Raw genomic sequence first — 21,247 nt, forward strand, 5'->3', positions numbered from 1 at the left:
TGGAATATTTCAGTTGTAAGGGACCTACAATGACCATCTAGCCTGAATGATGGGAATATCTCTCTCCAAAAACTCCTAGGAAAAGCGTATGCTCCACACCTGGCTTCCCAGTTCCACCATCTCTCATCCAGACATTAACATGGGACAATTCCACATAGGCTGTAAAACCAGGGGAGATTGCACCACCACGTGCCTGGGCTATAACTAAGCTTCCTCTTTTAAAGGCTTATTGGTTCCATAATTTATCCAATCCTAGGATATGCTTCTGCTTTGCTGCTTGGGAACTGCCGTAGTGATTTGAATCTGAAAAGTTTCATATTCAGATGCTGAGCATTGATTGTTCTTGACATGAAGGCTCCAAAATGATGAGAGCACTGCTGGAGATGTTGCTCCCAGTTACACACTGGGTCCAGCTGCAAAGATGATCACAAATCATCTTTGCAGCATGGAGCTGTAAACAACATGAAGCTCTTCTAGAACATGTGAGACACTTGATGCTGAAATGATTTAGCTTCAATTTTAACAAACTTATCTGCACGTGACATGAGGATGTCATATGTGCCATAGGAGGCTTTCTGGAGCTTCTGCAACACTTTTAATTCAGTGAATAAAAAAGGGAATGGAAAACTGAATCCAGCTCTGACTTCTGGTGGAAGGCCAGAATTACCACAGAAAGCTTTTTGGTCGGGTATGATTTAGGGGTGGGTCAGGATATGCCTGAAGCTTCCTGCCTGGTTTCTATGAAGCGAGGTGCATAAGGCTGCTCAGGATGGGTTGCAGCTTTGTAATTGTCAACATGATTAAAAGCGAGGCACAAACTGCTAAAAGCTCCTGCCCTTCAAGCTGCTCCTTTGGGTAGCTGGACCCATTGAGAACGTTTCAGCAGCTAATTCACCCCAGGGCCCCAAGGCTGTTTGCTGCTGCTTTTGGTGGAAAAGAAGAAAAGGGCAGGGACACAAGAGTGTGGGAAGCTTGCAAGAGGTGAAAACTGGCAATTTTAAGAAAGAACAAATCCCTGCCACCACCATGTCAGGTACAGCCTGCTGAAGAGCCCAAATCTGACAGATCTTCCTGAGCCATGGGAGGTCCCATCTCTGATGTCCATTTACACCATCCCTCTTGAATTTCTGCTTGGGTTCCTCTTCTTTAAACTAAGTGCCCTGTCTGCAGCAAGGCAGGGAAGAGGAAGAAGGAGGCCTCATCGATAAAATTAATAATCAGTTGTGGGTGTGAATGCTGCAGGGACTTACAGTAAGAAAGGTGGGTAGAGAATGAACAGGTTTAAAGTCAGGTAGGTTTCCCTTGCCCTTTCCCTCATTCATCCTCTTTGTTTGGTCCTTCAAAATTCAGCAAACAACTTTCAGAGCTGCTGGGCCAGCCCGTAAGAAGTAAAGCCTCTGAAATGCCTTCACTGTAGGTGTATTCACTTAGGAGGAGTTAGCATCTCTCTGGGTAGAAGAGTCTTGAGCTGTGTTTTATTTGTGGCCTACATCCTTTGCAAGAGGCTTCTGGCTCTTGAAGCTGTTCAAAGGCTGGCAAATCCAACGTGTTTGCTTTCCACACCCCAACTAATTGAGAAAGGCCATTAGGCTGAGGCTGGCACTAGCTGTGTGTGGGAAAACAGCCCGTGGGGAGGGCACAGTGCCTGGAGCAGGGCCTTGCTGGCTTGCCCTGATGGCAGGTATTAGTGGTTAATGAGCTGCACTTGTGCTCCCACCATTAGCAAACCTTACTGGGACTTCAGGGTGATGAGAGTAAACCATTTACTGTGATGTGGTGGCCTACGGTTTGAGTTTGGGCACAGGAACATCCTGACCCATCTTAACTTCATCGGGGTTGAAGGGAGTTTTATCAGTGCCCTCTGCAAGAGCAGGAGAACCTAACTCATCAGGGAGCCACTGCGCTCCTCTTGCAACCAAAGGAAACCATCCTTCAGGAATATTCTCCAGTCTCTTCAAACAGGTGCTTTGAGACCATTATTTAAACCAAAAATATTCAAAACTAAGTTAAGCACCTGTTCTTGGCAAGTAAAGCTAAAACCTCCCTTATGTCTTTTCCACAACTATAATTCAAGGGCTGTTGTCATCTACATGCCTTCTTCTACAGGTATCATGAAGTTTGCTCAGCACTTGCAAACAAGTACTGATAAAGTACTGATATTGCTATCAATATCAAGTATTTTATCAATACATATCACTAACTGTTGATAAAATAGAAAACCATTTTCAGTTTGACCGTCGATGCCATCCAACTTTATTCAGCAAGGCTTCCTTAGCCATTTCTCTTGAAAGTTGCTGGTAATGGGAGAAGACAGGAGTAACACACAGTTAGAAAGACAGAGTACTTCTCCCATGCAATCCATTATTAGAGATGCCTAGTTTTCTTAGGAAAACAGGCAAAAAAAAAAAAAAAAAAACCAACTCAATCTTACAAGCTCTTGGATGTGCTGTACCCAATCCTGCAAACTCCTAAGCCCACCACCTAACTGGAGCTTGTCCCCTTGAAGTTACACGCAAAGTTGACCATTCATCCTTTCAGCCCTGAGCCCTCCTGGAGAAAGCCCACCACAGCCTGAATAAGACCCCTTGTTTTATGCAATAAATTTCTTTCTTAGCTTCTGTCTTGGTCAAAATGATCATTTAGTTACAGGTGAGAAGACACAAAGCAGTCTAATAGCTAATTAATGCAAGCACTGCAGTGGAAGAAAACTCTTTCAATAGGCTCAAGGAATGTGTATGCAGTGTGGAAATTGCAGGGTTAAATTTTAGAAATTAATTTATGCCTAACACAGATGGAAAGCAATGCTTAACATGAAACTGAGGGGAGGGAAGGGCTGCTTCATTTGAATGAATTTAAGATCACGAAGAGCAAGAAAGAACACTGTTCTGCAGGGCCAGAGAGAGGTGAAGAAATTCCCACCACAGCAGAGACCTTCAGCTTCCTACAGGACTGCTCTTCTGAGGCCTTCAGCAAGCTTACAAATGCAAATGACACACTAATTCATTCATTCGGTCCCTCACCTCTGATTTTTTTTTCTCTTCTGTTTCACTCATTACACCAGACTGCTCGGGCGTCTTTAATCAGAGAAGCTGGACCTGTCAGGACATCACACAAAGTCTTTTTGTAGGGATCTTGATCTGGATGAGGGCATGTATTATGGATGGCACACCCTGTCATACATTAAGTACAGTAGGAAAAGGCTGGGTTTGAACTTCACGAGCATAGATTTGCGATTTTATCCACACGACTGCTCTCAGGGAGCTTCACAGTGAACTGTAAAGTGGTCATGAAAATGTAATTAAGCACTGATGTATGCGCAATCCCCACTAATTAGGCTGAGGGCATTCAGTGCAGAAACGTGTGATCAGCTAAACTTGTGCAACTCTGAGACTACCTTAGTTTCCCTTTGGTCATATTCCTGAAAAAAAAAAAAACAACAAACCAACTTCTAAAATCTCACCCCAGTTCATACCACTAGGGATTTTGCAAGGTCATGGAAGAGCCCGTCCTGAGTTGACCTTGGTGGTTTGGGAGACCTCACACAGGAGAAAGCCAGAAGCGCCAAACTTTAATTAAAGCCCATTTGACTGGTAATGCCCACAATCCTTTTAATAAGGGTATTCAGCACAGAAATTGGTATTTCTTCTGGGTCTTTCTTTGTCCTTAAAGGAAAAGCTGCCGTCTTAATTTGAAGAGGTAGGAGAGGGCTGACAGGCCAGCCTCTGCTTGCACATGGACATCTCTGCCTGGCACCTCCGGTGGTGGTCCAGGAGACTCTGGGCATGAATAATGAGCCCAGATGCAAGACAGAGGGTAGGAAAGCAGTGGCTGGAAGCAGAAAATGGGGGTTTGTGGCTCTACGTGCCAGTGAGGACAATACCACCGGCAGCGGGGAGGTCTCCATGTGTGTCAACCTCTGACTCCTTCCCCTCCTCCAGCAATGGCAGCGCCGAGATGGCCGCCATATACTACGAGCGCATCGACGTGGAAGGCCACCACTACGGCCCCTCATCCCAGCAGCGGAAGAACGCTTTGAAGGAGGTGGACAAAGCCTTGAGCAACATGATCAGCCTCATCAAGGTGAGTGGCCTCCGAAAAACCCAACTCCTGGGGGCGTTTGGAAGAGGCTTTTGAAACTGCTATTTGTGGCACCGCCGAGAGCCTGTTTAAGGCCTGTTTAATTGGATGCGTTGGCTGTAAACTTTTATCTCCTGAGAAACAGAGGCTACCGAGATCACGTGGAAGTCAAGGCACCATTCCCCTGATTTTTATTTTCGTCGATGGCGTTATAATCCTCTGAGTGGCTTATTATACCGATAGCCCCGGGAAGCCATAAACCAATATACGTGTTGCTCTGTTTGTTACTTGTGCTGCCAGCTGGGATTTATAGTAGGCAAATGAATCAAAACCCCTTGCTTCCTAAGGTCTGTGAAACCAGACTATTAACTTTTATAGCCAGTTTGTTGGGTTTTTTTTTACGGCATCACCCAGAACTCTGTACATTATCTAAATGATTTTGCAGTGAGGAAAGGAGGACACCAGGCGTTTGAGTAAATGTCAATTGTATGAATATTTCTGCCAACGATAAATGCACGTTAGAGTTTTTCATTTGTTTCAGTGAGGAGAGGAATTAGTATTTCCAATTTCACTAAATTATAGAGCCTCTAATGCTCAGTGATTGTCTTTGGGAGGAGGAGATGGCAAAACCTCTGCCACAGGTGGCACCAAGTTGGTTTTCCCCAACCATTTTGGCCTCCAGGTGAAGAACAGTGGGTTAAAAACCAGTTTAAGACCAACTGGGACAACTGGTTTGTGGGACTGGCCTGTAGCGTGTGGTTGTTTAGCAGGGGGATGGATTTATTTTGGCAAATCTCTCTTTGGTGCTAACCTCTTAGACTCTTCCAGGGCAGCGAGTGGATGTCCACCATTACTGATGGTGGAAAAGCTCCTCCTGGCCAACTTCCACTAAATCAGTGGAGGTCTAATGTATTTTAAAATTTGCAAGTGGGCACAGATGGTGTAAAACGCTTACTTGGCCGTAACGGCTGTTGTCCACTTGCTTCACAGAGCAAAGGTCTTCAGCATGACCTCAACGTCATCCTCTTCTCCGATCACGGGATGACAGACATCTCTTGGGCCGACAAAGTGATTGAGCTGAAAAACTACATCAATATGAGCGACACCATACAAATGAAGGACCGAGGTCCTGTCGTGAGCCTCTGGCCAGCTCCAGAGAAGCATGCGGAGGTAAGTACAGCTTATTCATATTTATTTCATTTTGCATTTCCTTGGGTTTTATGACAATTTTGTCTTTTGTTTACTCGTAACATCCAAATCCTGCTCTTAAAGGATGTGTGTAAAAATCAGCCTGAGGCTCTGATCGGGAATCAGACCTGGATCCTGGGAACACTCTTGTAGTACTGGTTTCTGAAGGAAAGCCACACCAGGCAAATTAAAAAGCATGATCTTCACCGTTATTTAGCACAGATATAGGCTTTCAAACTCCACCGCTATGTGCTTCTGGTAAACATCTAAAAGATGTTAGCTCAAAATCTGTTTATAGGATTTTATATACATATTAGTCAATTTATTGACACCCTAGCTGAAATTTTCAAATAGTCTGGAGGAGGTCAGGCATTCACATTCCAGTAAACACCCATTGACTTTGAGGAATTAACTCCATTAGACCAGAAGTACAAAAAATAAATTTCTTACAACATTCTCCTTTGAAGAATTTTGATGAATAAGCATGTTGGACTGAATCAACCATAAAAGCCCAAGGCTAGAACTGCAGGATTTTGAGTGACAAATTAAAACAATACAGAAAAAAATTTGGAAACCACTTAAAAAGAGTGAAAATGCAGCATCTGTAACTAATCATAGACCAGTACGTTATAGTTTAACCAGAAACCAATGCATGAGAAGTCATTATTGCTGTCTTCAGAACATAGATGAGGGGATGTACAAAATTGGCAGTTTGTGTTCTAGGTGATTTTATTTTCTATATTATATTTGGGCCAGTTCCAGTGTATTGTAGCTTATGCCATTTTTTTTTTTTTTTAAGAGAACACTTACTAATTTTTGCACCCAAAACAGGCTCTCCAGGAATTGCATAGCTGTGATATTGTGAACATTTCTCCTAAGGAGAATAAAATGCAATGCCTCACACCACGGTTTGGTTTTCTTCCTTCATTTCTTTGTAGGACTTCTTACCCGAGCGCTGCTTTTTAGAACTAAGTAAAGTTGGTTTTCTCTTTCCCAATGGCCAGATTCCTCTACTCTTAATTCACTTGTTTAGGGATTAGATTGTATCCCAACACAGTGGCGTCGCATGTAAGAGTTGTCCCATTCTGAAGCACCAGAGGTTCTGGTGGAACACCAGGACCACTCTCTCTACCAGGTGATGGTGGGAGGGTAGGGCTGAGTCCCTCACTGTGGTGACTGCATGTCACTGCACAACTCTTGCACATATACACACACATCACACACACAAGGGGGGATTTTGCTAAAGGACCAGTGAAGGACCTTTCATTCTTGTTGCATTCTTTGCTGTTTATTCCTGAAGATTATTTATATTTGAGCAGAAGAGCAATATAAGCTCTGGGGACTCCAGTAACCACCTCCTTTATGGCACATGATCATCTTCTTTAGGCATTTAAAGTATTTTTCTGAATAATTTGGGGTTTAACCACATTTGTGTCATTATATTCCAGACGGTATGATTAATATTGATAAACCACTTGTTAACAGCATTGTGCAGCTTCAGAGCCTCAGGCATTGGCTGATTAATCTTAGGGCTTCCTTCTGAAGCAGATACCTTAGAGAATCACAGAATGATTTGGGTTGGAAGGGACCTTCAAGATTATCTAGTCCCAACCCCCTGCCCTGGGCTGGGACACCTCCCACCAGACCAGGTTGCTCAAAGCCCCATCCAGCCTGGCCTTGGACACCTCCAGGGATGGGGCAGCCACAGCTTCTCTGGGCAACCTGGGCCAGGCTCTCACCACCCTCACAGCAGAGAATTTCTTCCTAATATCTAATTTAAATCTCCCCTCTTTCAGTTTAAAACCGTTCCCCCTCATCCTATGGCTCCCCTCCCTGATCCAGAGTCCCTCCCCATCTCTCCTGGAGCCCCTTTAGGGACTGGAAGGGGCTCTAAGGTCTCCCCGGAGCCTTCTAAAATTAAAACTTCAAACCCTTTGGTAGGAATTGCCTGGTTAAGTGTAAGAAACATAGGTGAGGTGACATTAATTGTTCAAAGAGGGAGCCAGTGGCAGAGGCGAAAGGCAATATCCCTTTTCCACATCAGTCCATACGGTGCCTTTGAGCATCCTTCATCACTTTGAGCTTACTGTCTCCCGTGATAATTTGGTTTCTGCTGGTCTCTCTCTGTAGGCTGATATACTCACATGCACACCTTTGTGAGTGCATGTATTATAAATATATATAATACATGAATTCATGCATCCCTGTGTGTTTATGAACCAAGTTTTCAGAACCTCCTTAACCACATGAGCAGGTTTTGCACAGTTGTCATGTTTGGACCAGCAAAGTCCCAGTTTGATGATTAGCCATCAAAGGGGATTTTCTGTTTCATAAATTCAAGGGGTCCCATGTACCCATCGGTGTGTGTACGCTCTTCGCAGCCATACGGTGTCCTAACATTTGTTTTCTTTGCAGATATATCAGAAGTTGAAAGCTGTGGAACACATGGACGTTTATAACATACAGGATATTCCAGAAAGGTTTTTCTACAAAAAAGGAAAATTTGTGTCTCCTCTAACTCTCGTGGCCGAGGAAGGATGGTTCATAGCAGAGGTAAAATACAGAAGCAAAATACTTAGACGTGAATGTGAAAGGGTGCAATATATGAGAAGAGTAAGGAAAATGTAGGATTCTATGCTGGGCGTTGAGTTGAGGTGTTACATCCTTTACTTGGGCTGACTACAAAACTAATGTCAAATCTTGCTGTGCTTAAAGGAGCCTAAAGGCAAGGTGTCTGTGGTGAAGGTAGACAAAGTTAAATAGTAAAGAAAGTTCTTTTTTCTGCGTCGTCATAGAACAGGAGTAGTTTTTGTGTTTCCCATTCCAGTTCTGTCGCTTTACTCCTTGTCCCCCTGCCCATCTACCTTCTTCTCAGACAAAAGGAGAGCGTTTCCATTTCAAGACTTTACTATCCCTCCATTCAGCAGCACTTCGGGGCGACTTTTCCTTCTGCCTGGCTTCCCACCCACCAGACTGTCCTGAAAGTGCCCTTTTTTTCCCAAGCCCCCCAGTCTCAAAAGGGTCAGAGGGGGGTTTTACTCTTCAGAGATACCCAGTGCACACTCCAAAATCTGAGATACTCTTAAGCAGAGAATTGATCAGATTCGCACATGAAGTGATTTTTTCATACCAAATTATTTTGTTACCATAAAAGAATAATGATAACAACTATTTTTATTTTTATTATTATTATATAGTATTTGTATTGCTCTGGAACATCTCCACATTACATATATTAACTGTACCCCACCACAGCTCAGAGGGTGAGGCAACTTGTATATCTTATAAGTGAGGAGCAGTACTAAGTGATTTGCCCAAGGCCATACATTAAGTCACTAATTTGGTGACAGCATCAAGGAATCCTGTCTTTTATAGCGTCCCAGCCCCGTCATTAGATCCCATTGCCCCACATGTCGTTGTAACTCAGCTGAGCATCTTCTTTCATGACCTTCAAAGATACCAGGCTTTGGTCAAGGCTGTTCACACAGCCACATTTCTCTCTGGCCAGCCTGACTTTAGGATAACCAATTCTACAGCTGAAAAAAAAATGGACCTCTTAAAAAACACCACAATTTCTTTTGAGTACAGATGTGTGAGCACCACATTTCTGGTTTTAAAAAAAATAAATATATATATAAAAGCCAGAGTTAATATTCAGACACATAAAGAAGGAATTTGAAACATTTTTGCCAAAATGATTTTAAAAAATTACAACTAAACTCTTTTGTGCGGAAGTTCAGCACAGAACATTTTTACATATTCTGGAAAAAAAAAGGAAAAAAAAAAAAAGCACTTAAAAAAAATCATTGAAACTCTGACAAACCTTAATAACAGTGCAGCAAACACTGCTGCTATGGTAATTACTTCTGTCTCTCTGCCCATTCCTTCCCATTGTTTCTGATTTTCAAGAATGTCCTCTCATTAATGCTGTCAGATTTTTCCTTCTCCTCGGTACATTTTCATTATCCGTGAATGGGATGTGAAAATGAAAGTTTCCTGTCATATTTTTAAAGCAATAATTGAGCCTTCTATTATACTTCCTGCCCAAACCACTGAAGAGAACTGGTGTTCAGCTCTTCCCTGTCAGGCTCACGGGGTGGTTTAACTCTCTGTCGGCTCCGGGATAGCTATAAGCTGTTTGAAAAATAAGGCTTTTTTGGGTTTTTGGGGTTGTTTTTTTTTTTTTTTTTTCTTGAGAGACAAAGGGGATGTGTCTGGAAAGTTGTTGGCTTGGTTTTTTTTTTCCCAGCAAGATGCTTAGGAACATTTTCCCAGCAGGATGAGGAGGGACTATTGCTGGGAGAGCTGTTAATACGGAGCAGGAGAAAGCGATGAAGGAGTTTAAAAGTATGGCTTAAGTGCAATATGGGCAAGGAAAAACAAGAATTATGCTGACAGCTTATTAAAGCCTGGATCCATGGAGCAGGGAGAGAAAACCGAGAGTGGTCTATGCCAGGGAGAAAGGGGGGGCCCTCTTCGGTCTGAGCCTGCATTCCCCGGTGGAACCTCATTGCTTTAATGCTGAAAGAAGCAGGGAGAAGAAATAATAACAGAATAATAGTAAATAAAAAGTATATAGTAGGGGTGATATTTGTATTGTTCAGGCTGATTAGTCAAAGGGAGCAAAACCAGCTTATTTTTCTGTGTTGGCAACGGCATGTTGAGCAGAACCACCAAATCCATGGCACCAGGTGGCATGTGGTGGGAGAGGGACACCAACTTGCCCCCAGGTGTCACATACAGTTGTGATACTTTCTGCTCAAGGCAGAAATTTAGATGAGTGAGAGGCAGAAAGCTGTCCTCCCCTCTCAGCCGGGTGGCAAAGCCGGGGGTCTGATGGGGTGGTACAGCAGGTGGTGGCAGAGGGTGGCACTAACCGTGCTTGGCGTGTTGTCACCCAGAGCAGGGACAAGCTGCCCTTCTGGGAGAACGGGACGGGGAAGAAGGAGGCCTGGCAGAACGGGTGGCACGGCTACGACAACGAGCTCATGGACATGAGAGCCTTCTTCATCGCCTACGGGCCAGGTACAGTGCCCTCTCCCTCTCCCCCCACGGCCCCATCTCGGGATGCAGCCCTGGCATCTCAGGAACCCTGGCACGGCACTCTGCGACACCCCAAAATTGCAAATAGATGGCAGGATTTCCTCACTGTGCCTCGATGCCAGGAGAGTTTCTCCCTGTGTGTCCGTCTCAGGGCTGGAGAAACGGGGCAGGGAGACGGGAAGGGATTTGGTCAGCCCCTCTCCAACCCCCCAGCCCCCTCACTCTATCCCTTTTCCCCTCGATTTTCCAAGAGTGAGTGGCCCAATTTTTTTTATTCTTTTTTTTTTATTCTATTTGAAACACGTGAATTTTGTCCATGGATCCAGACTCCCCGAGGAAAAGCGCTTCCTTTGGGAAGGCTGCAGCGTTCCTCACCCACCTGTGGGATGCAGAACCCCCTGGGTTCCCATTTCATCCATCCCTTTAAAAACTACCGAGCCCCAAGCTGCGGATGGGGACGGGAGGGAAGGAAAGCAGACTGCACGATGCAATTATTTCAGGCTATTAAATCTACCAAGTGCAGGCAGTGAAGTCGCTCTTGTACTTAGTAATTGAATTCATTTTTCCTTTGCAGTTTTTAGAATAGAATAGGGCTCGGCATAAAAATAACGGGTAAAACCATTGAAGATGTTTTTGCTGAGTTATGTTGTGAATTGTGTAGAGTGCCTCCTCCCAGCCTGGGGAAAAAGCCCTGGTCCCACAGCATCACAGAATCACATGGGGTTGGAAGGGACCTCTGGAGATCATCTAGTCCAACCCCCTGCCAAAGCAGGTCCACTCAGAGCAGGTTGCACAGGAACATGTCCAGGTGGGGTTTGAATGTCTCCAGAGAAGGAGACTCCACCACCTCCACTGGACAGCCTCTTCCAGGGCTCTGCCACCCTCACAGAAAGAAGTTCTTCCTCATGTTTAGGTGGAACTTCTTATGTTCAAGTTTGTGGCTGTTTCCTCTTGTCCTAAGCACCCCTGGTTTCAGCCCTAGGACCCCAACTCCTCTCTCGTTTCCCCTGCAGATTTCCGACCCAACCTCCGAGCGCCTCCCATCCGATCCGTGGATGTTTACAACATCATGTGCCACCTGGCAGGGATAGAGCCACTGCCCAACAACGGCTCCTGGTCCAGGGTGGAGTGTATGCTCCGCAACGCATCCCCCCCGCCATCACTCCCCACCGCCGCCCTGGCCCTGCCTCTGCTCTCCCTCTTCGCCGGGCACATCTCCTCACCCTGAGCCCCGAACAACGTCCGTCAGTGCCACCAGCAGCTTCATCCTTCTCTTTTTGGGTTTGGGTATTTTTATTTTTATTTTTTTTTTAATTTGAATAATAGCTTCATTAATAGAGTGCGCTCCTCCATGGTGCTCCACCAGGCGTGAATCCCACTCATCCTGCTTCCACAGGGGTTAGTACATGAAGCCAGGTTTTGTGCTGCTCTAAGCACAGCCGGGAAGGTCCGTGTGGCTACTCTTTAGATTTACAGCACGGAATCCTGGCTGGCTATCCACAAAATTTTATGGTGGCTTCACGTGGAGATCTCTGAGCATCAAACACATCTTACTCCAGCATCTTTCACTGAGAGGCTCACCCTGGCTCCTGGTATCGAGAAGCTCAGGGGTGGAGATGGACCTCTATGCATCTAGTTGGGTTCTTTCTGATTCACTCCTTCATCTCCATCTCCATCTCCAGCTTCTCCTCACAGTCCCAGCCAAGCTCTGTCTTTACCGACCCGTTCTTCAGAGCCCAGCACTTTGCTGAGGAATCACAACGCCGAGAGCGGTGGATCAGCAGGAGAACAGCGAGACCATCCTACTTCTCTCAGCCTTTCCTCCTTCTTCTTTTTCCCCAAAGTGAGCCCTGGCCCAGCAGCTCTCCAGGGCTGGGCTTTCCTCGTGGACCGCAGCGGGGCAGAAGGCTGGGAGAGGGGAGAGCCATAGAAATCCTCCATTCAAAACCAGGAGGAAAGGGAAACAGCCCAGGGGCGGGGAGAAAGCAAGATGGGGAAACCTGGCATTTAACAGCCTCTCTGCTTTTCCTGGTGAAGATAATGTCATCTGCTCAGGTTTGGGGTTTTTTTTTTGACAACTGCGTTTCTGAAGGTTTTTTTCAACACTTAATTGCTTTTCTACCAGCCTTGCTCTCTACTCCTCCGCCTGGTGAGCAGCACATCCTCTTTTATTCTGCGGCAGGGAGAGATGTCTGCACTGGTGGATCTCCCACCCTCTCCCTCAATCCCAGCTAAGGTTTCCACCGCAGGATATAAAGCCAAAACAAAGTTGAAACGACAAAGTTACACAGCAGGAGAGGATGGGACTGTTGTCGGAGGTAATGCCTCTGGTGGTTAAGTCAAATGGATGAGGTATCCTGAAAACATCAACATGGCAGATATATTAAATCCTTGGAAAACCTGATTTTTTTTGCCCTACTCATTCACTCCAGCACAGCCATGGATCCACCTTGGGGCTGGGGGCAAAGCCAGCACCACGGTCTGTTAGCTCAGAGGATTAATTACTCCTAATGGTTTAATCTTCTAGTTGTCACAGTCCTTGGTGTCACACACTGAGGTGGATGGATGGATGGATGGATGGATGCCATGGTGGGTCATTTTTCCATCCTTACATTTCTACTGTGAAATAAGCTCGTCTAGAACAGGGCTGTAAGGGTCTGCCGTGGTTTGGGTGGTCCTCAAACCAGGACAGGGTGTTCCTCCTGCAAAGTGTCCTCTCCTCTTCGGGAGGCTGTGGCCTTTGGCAATGCCTCTGGGAGTGCATTTTCTGATATACCTCTCAACCAGGAGCTTTCCCTGACAAACTGCCTTTGTTTATTGGGATTTAGGTCCCTCCTCATGCAAAAAAACCCCAAACAAACCAAAACCCAAACCTCTAGGACTTCTGATTCCCATGGATCCAGAGTCAAGCAGGATCCAGGTGTGTGTGGTACGGTGAGTTTAAGGGTGAGTGATTACACCGTGGAAAAAAAACACAAAACCCAAGCACCAAATTAAACTTGACAAAAGACTTCTGTAATAGCTGTAAAGATTTATGTAATGTGTTTTTAAAGCTCAAGTGAACCATCAAATCAATTGGGAAAAAAAAAAAGGGGGGGAGAAAATCAGTCTTTGTTATTAGACTGTTCAGTATAAAAGGCAATTTAGTGCTTTCGAAGCATTTGCAGTAGCTGTAAAACAAGCACCTATTGTTCAGAGTTCCCTGTTGCTCTTTAATGGACCAGGCTCAGTGAATTCACTGGAGCACATTTTTAAAGAGCAAAAATTACCAGTATACAAGATAAGCAAATGACTAAATTACGAAGTTTTGTTTGAAAATCAACAGGATGGGTACAGTCAGCGCCCGCTAGTCCCTCCTTTAATTCTTGCAGTGAGCAGAACCCAGTGTCCTCTTCCAGAAGATCAGATCCAAAAAGTATAAGGCGATGTTCAGATTCCCAGTTATACCAGCAGAAATGGGAAATAACAAAGGGGGTCCATTGGGTTGTTCCAGGGATGGGCCATGACACGGGAAGCCCACGTTGATTAATAGAGTGCGCTCCTCCATGGTGCTCCACCAGGCGTGAATCCCACTCATCCTGCTTCCACAGGGGTTAGTACATGAAGCCAGGTTTTGTGCTGCTCTAAGCACAGCCGGGAAGGTCCGTGTGGCTACTCTTTAGATTTACAGCACGGAATCCTGGCTGGCTATCCACAAAATTTTATGGTGGCTTCACGTGGAGATCTCTGAGCATCAAACACATCTTACTCCAGCATCTTTCACTGAGAGGCTCACCCTGGCTCCTGGTATCGAGAAGCTCAGGGGTGGAGATGGACCTCTATGCATCTAGTTGGGTTCTTTCTGATTCACTCCTTCATCTCCATCTCCATCTCCAGCTTCTCCTCACAGTCCCAGCCAAGCTCTGTCTTTACCGACCCGTTCTTCAGAGCCCAGCACTTTGCTGAGGAATCACAACGCCGAGAGCGGTGGATCAGCAGGAGAACAGCGAGACCATCCTACTTCTCTCAGCCTTTCCTCCTTCTTCTTTTTCCCCAAAGTGAGCCTTGGCCCAGCAGCTCTCCAGGGCTGGGCTTTCCTTGTGGGCCGCAGCGGGGCAGAAGGCTGGGAGAGGGAAGAGCCATAGAAATCCTCCACTTCAAAACCAGGAGGAAAGGGAAACAGCCCAGGGGCTGGGAGAAAGCAAGATGGGGAAACCTGGCATTTAACAGCCTCTCGGCTTTTCCTGGTGAAGATAATGTCATCTGCTCAGGTTTGGGGTTTTTTTTTTGACAACTGCGTTTCTGAAGGTTTTTTTCAACACTTAATTGCGGTTTTTTTTGTCCTCAATTTCCTTTCTGAAGGTTTTTTTCAACACTTAATTGCTTTTCTACCAGCCTTGCTCTCTACTCCTCCGCCTGGTGAGCAGCACATCCCCTTTTATTCTGCGGCAGGGAGAGAGGTCTGCACTGGTGTATCTCCCACCCTCTCCCTTAATCCCATCTAAGGTTTCCACCGCAGGATATCAAGCCAAAACAAAGTTGAAACGGCAAAGTTACACAGCAGGAGAGGATGGGACTGTTGTCGGAGGTAATGCCTCTGGTGGTTAAGTCAAATGGATGAGGTATCCTGAAAACATCAACATGGCAGATATATTAAATCCTTGGAAAACCTGATTTTTTTTGCCCTACTCATTCACTCCAGCACAGCCGTGGATCCACCTTGGGGCTGGGGGCAAAGCCAGCACCACGGTCTGTTAGCTCAGAGGATTAATTACTCCTAATGGTTTAATCTTCTAGTTGTCACAGTCCTTGGTGTCACACACTGGGGTGGATGGATGGATGGATGCCATGGTGGGTCATGTTGTCGGAGGTAATGCCTCTGGTGGTTAAGTCAAATGGATGAGGTATCCTGAAAACATCAACATGGCAGATATATTAAATCCTTGGAAAACCTGATTTTTTTTGCCCTACTCATTCACTCCAGCACAGCCGTGGATCCACCTTGGGGCTGGGGGCAAAGCCAGCACCACGGTCTGTTAGCTCAGAGGATTAATTACTCCTAATGGTTTAATCTTCTAGTTGTCACAGTCCTTGGTGTCACACACTGGGGTGGATGGATGGATGGATGCCATGGTGGGTCATTTTTCCATCCTTACATTTCTACTGTGAAATAAGCTTGTCTAGAACAGGGCTGTAAGGGTCTGCCGTGGTTTGGGTGGTCCTCAAACCAGGACAGGGTGTTCCTCCTGCAAAGTGTCCTCTCCTCTTCGGGAGGCTGTGGCCTTTGGCAATGCCTCTGGGAGTGCATTTTCTGATATACCTCTCAACCAGGAGCTTTCCCTGACAAACTGCCTTTGTTTATTGGGATTTAGGTCCCTCCTCATGCAAAAAAACCCCAAACAAACCAAAACCCAAACCTCTAGGACTTCTGATTCCCATGGATCCAGAGTCAAGCAGGATCCAGGTGTGTGTGGTACGGTGAGTTTAAGGGTGAGTGATTACACCGTGGAAAAAAAACACAAAACCCAAGCACCAAATTAAACTTGACAAAAGACTTCTGTAATAGCTGTAAAGATTTATGTAATGTGTTTTTAAAGCTCAAGTGAACCATCAAATCAATTGGGAAAAAAAAAAAGGGGGGGAGAAAATCAGTCTTTGTTATTAGACTGTTCAGTATAAAAGGCAATTTAGTGCTTTCGAAGCATTTGCAGTAGCTGTAAAACAAGCACCTATTGTTCAGAGTTCCCTGTTGCTCTTTAATGGACCAGGCTCAGTGAATTCACTGGAGCACATTTTTAAAGAGCAAAAATTACCAGTATACAAGATAAGCAAATGACTAAATTACGAAGTTTTGTTTGAAAATCAACAGGATGGGTACAGTCAGCGCCCGCTAGTCCCTCCTTTAATTCTTGCAGTGAGCAGAACCCAGTGTCCTCTTCCAGAAGATCAGATCCAAAAAGTATAAGGCGATGTTCAGATTCCCAGTTATACCAGCAGAAATGGGAAATAACAAAGGGGGTCCATTGGGTTGTTCCAGGGATGGGCCATGACACGGGAAGCCCACGTTGATCCTTGGGATTACTTTGTGTAACTCGTTCGTGGCGCCGTGTCCAGGCGCAAATACGGCAAAATAAATCTTTTCATTGCAATATGACTTGTCTGACCTTAGGGCCAGCATCGTGCTTACACCTCAAAAGATAACTTGAACTGTGAAAGGGAAAATTTGACGGTAGCCCTGCGAGAAGCTCATTAGCTTCAGGAGAACCACAGGTAATTAATTTTGGAGAAGCGCACCTTTCTTCCTCGGCAATGTCGTGCCTCTGAATCAGTTCACATTCTCATTCAGAAATCGAGTGCCTTGACTCCAGCCTATTTTTCTGTGTACTATGCAGCGGGGGTGGATGTATTTTAAAACCTGTTTCTGACTGATGTTTTTGTACAACGACTGATTGTGAATGAGTGAATAATTCTAAGAATGCTGTTAGGGAAAAAAAAAAAAAAGCATCTTTTTGTAAATACTGTGAGATTTTTTTAAAAGAAAAAAAAAGCCAACACCTCTGTAACACCTTGCCTTTCTTGTTTGATTGCTGCATCAAAGTGTGATAAACAGTGTTTGAAGCTTGTGCTGATTAATCATCAGAAAGATGAATGATAACATTGTTTAGAAATGGCAAAGTTGTCGGCATGTAAATGAGGGACATTAAATACATCACATGAGACACTGTAGCTTGTATACGCAGTCCTTTTTTCCAGGTGTATTTCAAGATTTAACCTTTGGAACATCCATCCAGGGATGTGTGCTTCACACATGCAAATGGACAGGACAAACCATGTTGCTCTCCTAAGAAAAGAGGTGAGTCTTGGATGCTCTCTCCAACCCCACTTCCCCAAGCCCACCATAGCACCATCACGTCAGCTGCTGGCACAAACTCAGGTGGATCATCACTGGGAGCAGGGTTTTGTTGGTGCAGGCTTTCTGGAGTCCTCATGGGCACCCCACTTCCCAGCACGGGGTGGTGCAAATGGCAACGAGACCTTGAAAGGTCAGCACCGGCAGCGACGAGCCCCGCGGTGAGAGAGGGTTGGATCCCGCTGTGCAGAGGGGTGTCCGAGCTCAGGGACCCCCAGCTCACAGCCCCAGCCCCAGCCGGAACCCGGAAGCCCGCAACAACCAATCGGGCGCGGAGGGGGCGTGCCCAGGAGTCACGCGGAGATTTAAACGCGGCAGAAGCAGGCCCTCAGGCGCTCGGCGAAGCGGCGGCAGCACCGGCAGCAGCGGCAACGGCAACGGCAACGACAACGACAACGACAACGACGAGCCCCGCGGTGAGCCCGGGGAGAGGGTGTGATGGCGCTGTACAGAGGGGTCTCCGAGCTCAGGGACCCCCAGCTCACAGCCGCAGCCGGAACCCGGAAGCCCGCAACAACCAATCAGGAGCGGAGGGGGCGTGGCCAGGAGTCACGCGGAGATTTAAAGGCGGCCGGAGCAGGCCCTCAGGCGCGCGGCGAAGCGGCGGCAGCCATCTTCACCAGAGTGCGGCGCGTGACAGGTGAGTTCAGGCAGGAGGCGGTGACCGGAGAGGCCCGGCCTTCTCAATAACGAGAGCTGAGCAGAGATAAAACCATGGTTACAACTCGGCCGAAGGCTGTTAAAAAAACTGAGTGTGCCCAAACAGAGGCCCCACGCAAACATGCGGGCACCCAGGCAACGGGCTGCAGTGAGTGCTGGAGCCTGGCACTTGCACTGGAAGGCTGTGGAGTCAATACCTGTGTGAGGTGTGAGCAGAGCAATGATCTGCTTAGTCTGGTGGCTGAACTGAAGGAAGAGGTGGAAAGAGTAAGGTCTATAAGGGAAAGTGAAAGAGAGTTGGATTTATTGTGCAAAGCTCTGCAGATCCCCTCAGGAGAGGGAGGTGACCCAATGAGCAGAGGGGAATGGACACAGGTGCCCGGTAGGAGAGGCAGAGGATAGAAAAAGGGAGGCCAAGGTGGTAAAGGCTGTGGAGCATGGGCAGGGTTTGCAGGGGGGAAACAGCCACAATCCCCACCAAACATCCATCTGACCTGTGGCTCCCACCAGCCTGCCTCCGTGCGAGGGCTCCTGGCTGGGTAAATGTATATAACTGTGTCCATAACGTGTCCATAACAGGCAGTTTTAGACTTTCTCCAGAGGCCCGATGTGCAGCCCATCCTACCTTGTTAAAGCAACCCGGGTGCTGGCAATCACTGCTCTGCACTCTCCTATTCAGGTTCGTTTTGCCCCTGCGGGCCATGGCTGTACTGAGTAAAGCAGGGGCTGTTCCTGGTTCCTGAGAGGACCCTCCTACCCTCTACGTCCCCCTGGGCAGAAGGAGGCTCTGGGGAATTCAAAAATAATTTTTTTAAAGTGCTTATTTGCCTGCCTATGTATTTATCCACCCATCCATCTATTTATTATTTTTTTCTCTCCCTCGCTACTCCTTCCATGTCTCCCCCATACTGGTGGGCCTTTTGAGGGCAAGACTTTGCTTCTGTGTTTGCCAGAGTAGGTAGCACCGTGGTTTTCAGTTTGCAGCTCCCTGATTGTCCCCTCCCATCCCAGGGGTGGGAGATGGGTAACCCTGGCTGGTTACCCCTTCTCGGCTGAGAAGATGCTGTAAGAGAGAAGGAAACCAGCTCTTGCCCAGCCATGGAGGGCTTCTCTGAGCATGACTATAAGAAAGAAATCATTTTGGGCTTAAAAACAAGGTTTTTAAAAAATGGCAGCTGTGAAAGAGGACAAAAAAAAAAAAAAGCTTAGTATTTTTTAAGGTGGAGTTCAAGCAGTTTATGAGCTGGATTGTAGCACCTACCTGCTCACACTGCTGCAGGGGATGGGTGGGATGAAACAGAACATCCCCCTCCTGCCCTAACCTCAAATGTGTCCTTATAAGAACAGTTTTGACAAAGAAAAATAACTTTCCACCCCCTCTAAACAGAATAAAGTCAAGAGAGCCCTGAGCTTTCTTTGCATTTCATACAGCCTCTTTCAGCGAGAACAAATGGGATGGACAAGCTCAAGTCCCACTGACAAGGAGATATTTAATATCCCTGATGTGGGGAGCTTTCCAGTAGAAGACAGACTCTGTTTTCATGGAGGAAGAGCTGAACGCAGCCTGTAAAGGCCCAGCAATTAATCACGTATTTGAAGAAACACAAGGCAGTCATAGAGGCTGAATTTGAAATGCTTGCTGCTCCAGTTTGGACGGTGACAAATTAGGGCCCACACAAAAGCAGGTGTGGCTCTTGACGAAGCCCTCTGAGGGCAATTAAAGATGGGAAACCAGCTGGTAAGTGTGCAGAGATGTGACAGCCAGGGCAGCTGAAGGAATGAATGCAGGGGAGGAGGATGGAGGAACTGATGGTGTAGAAGCCGAGGCGAATGAAACAGGGGGCTGCTCCGTGGTGGGTGAAGTGCTTCCTCGTGTGGGATGGGTAAAGTTGGGACAGCCACATGTCCCCGTGCCCTGGAGAGCTGCCCACAGATGGGCTCCTCTCCTGGTTTCAGCTGGGATGGGGTTAATTTCCTTTTCTAGCGGTTGCTGTGTTTTCAGATTTGGTATGAAAACAATGTCAATAATGCATATTGTTCTAGTTGTTGCTAAGTAGTGTTTATACTAGTCAAGGACTTTTTTTTTTCAGTTTTTCTGCTAGTTCAGCAGGCAACGGGATGGCCAATGGAATATTCCATACCATAGATGTCAGACTTGGGATATAAATGGGGATTGACCATGGCAGGGAGATCCACGGTGTCTGCTCGGGTCAGTCTGGGCAACCAATTCACTGGGCACTGGGTGTGACTTGGGTCCTGTGTACTCTTTTACCATTATTATTATTATTAATGGTGGTGTTTTTTCCCATTATTGTTCTCTAAAACTGCAATTTTCCCCAGCATTAGAAGAGAAATTAGTCCTGTGTCACTCAAACCAGGACACCAGTTTCAGCCCCAAAATGAAAAGAAAGAACTCTCTAGCAAGGAGCTGCTCAGCCCCTGGCCTCTCTCTGTGAAACTGAGTATTTAAGACACTTCTTGGGGAAAAAAAACCCACCAAACCCACAACTTATTTTTGTTGGTCCTATTTCCAGCATGGGGTTGATGAAGCACAGGGAATTTTCCATGGAAGAGGAGCTCTCTTTCTGCATTCAGCCCCCCACCGGCCCTGGTGTTTCTCCCCAATGTGGGTAGTGACAGCCCCAACAGCACAGAGACCCCATTTGGGCAGAAATCCTGCCAGGGTGGGGAGAAGAAGACCACCCGAGAGAGCTGAGCACACCACCAGCAGCTGCAGGGCAGAGATGGTCTCAGCCAGCACTTTTCTTCTGTTTGAAGGGACAGGAATGGAGCTAATTGGAGTTCATGGACCTAATTTGGAGCTGGCAGTCGGTAAGCAAAGAAAAGATGTAAGATGAACCTCATACCATGATTTGAAACTGTTCTGCATCCCCCCACCCCCTCCAGTTCCTCATGACAACCACAGCTAGAAACAAGGACGCTTCCAAGTGATGTTGGAAAGGCTTCACGCACCAGTGAGATATTGCTCGTTGTTTCTCCATCTCCCTCCCCTAATCTGTTGTGTCTGGAGGCTGCTGCCACGTGCAAACATCTGGGACGCATCATGGGCCTTCTCCTGCTGGAGAGAGGAGATGGTTTTGTTGGCCACAGACTGAGCTCAGAGGAGCCCTGCAGCCTTTGGAAGGGAACAAACAGCAGGTTATTGCACGTATGGTGGGAGCTGGGGGGGGAAGAAGGGAGAAGGTTTGATTCCAAGATGAATGTAGGAGCCTTGAGGGTTAGGAGAACCTTCACGAGAAGAAGCCTCCAATGCACGTGGGGAGGGGGAAGGAGGATGGGTTGAGCTGAGCAATTAGGACTTGTGTTTTCGGGGGATGTCTGAGCGGAGGGGAACACCTCAAGGGGAAAGGAGGGCAAGTTGTTCTTCAG

At 46.6% G+C, this 21,247-nt stretch overlaps 1 protein-coding gene across 3 annotated transcripts in view; it reads left to right on the forward strand.

Annotated features, from left to right (window-relative positions):
• ENPP6 (ectonucleotide pyrophosphatase/phosphodiesterase 6) overlaps nt 1-16,788 on the forward strand; it is a 35,128-nt gene extending 18,340 nt beyond the window's left edge. Inside the window, exons 4-9 of one of the 3 annotated variants that reach the window (XR_001412434.1) lie at nt 3,939-4,080; nt 5,068-5,247; nt 7,681-7,818; nt 10,167-10,290; nt 11,991-12,626; nt 15,158-16,788. Coding sequence is in view for 2 of the 3 variants with exons in the window: in XM_014945488.1 (XP_014800974.1) it covers nt 3,939-4,080; nt 5,068-5,247; nt 7,681-7,818; nt 10,167-10,290; nt 11,991-12,238 (832 nt within the window). In the remaining variant the exon portion in view is untranslated. Of the gene's footprint in view, nt 1-3,938; nt 4,081-5,067; nt 5,248-7,680; nt 7,819-10,166; nt 10,291-11,321; nt 13,829-15,157 lie in introns of those variants that run through there. The other 2 variants (XM_014945488.1, XM_014945489.1) reach the window with 2 other exon arrangements.
• The last annotated feature ends 4,459 nt before the right edge of the window (nt 16,789-21,247 follow it).

This window comes from Calidris pugnax, unplaced genomic scaffold, assembly GCF_001431845.1.
Source record: "Calidris pugnax isolate Ruff unplaced genomic scaffold, ASM143184v1 scaffold58, whole genome shotgun sequence".
Taxonomy (NCBI): domain Eukaryota; kingdom Metazoa; phylum Chordata; class Aves; order Charadriiformes; family Scolopacidae; genus Calidris; species Calidris pugnax.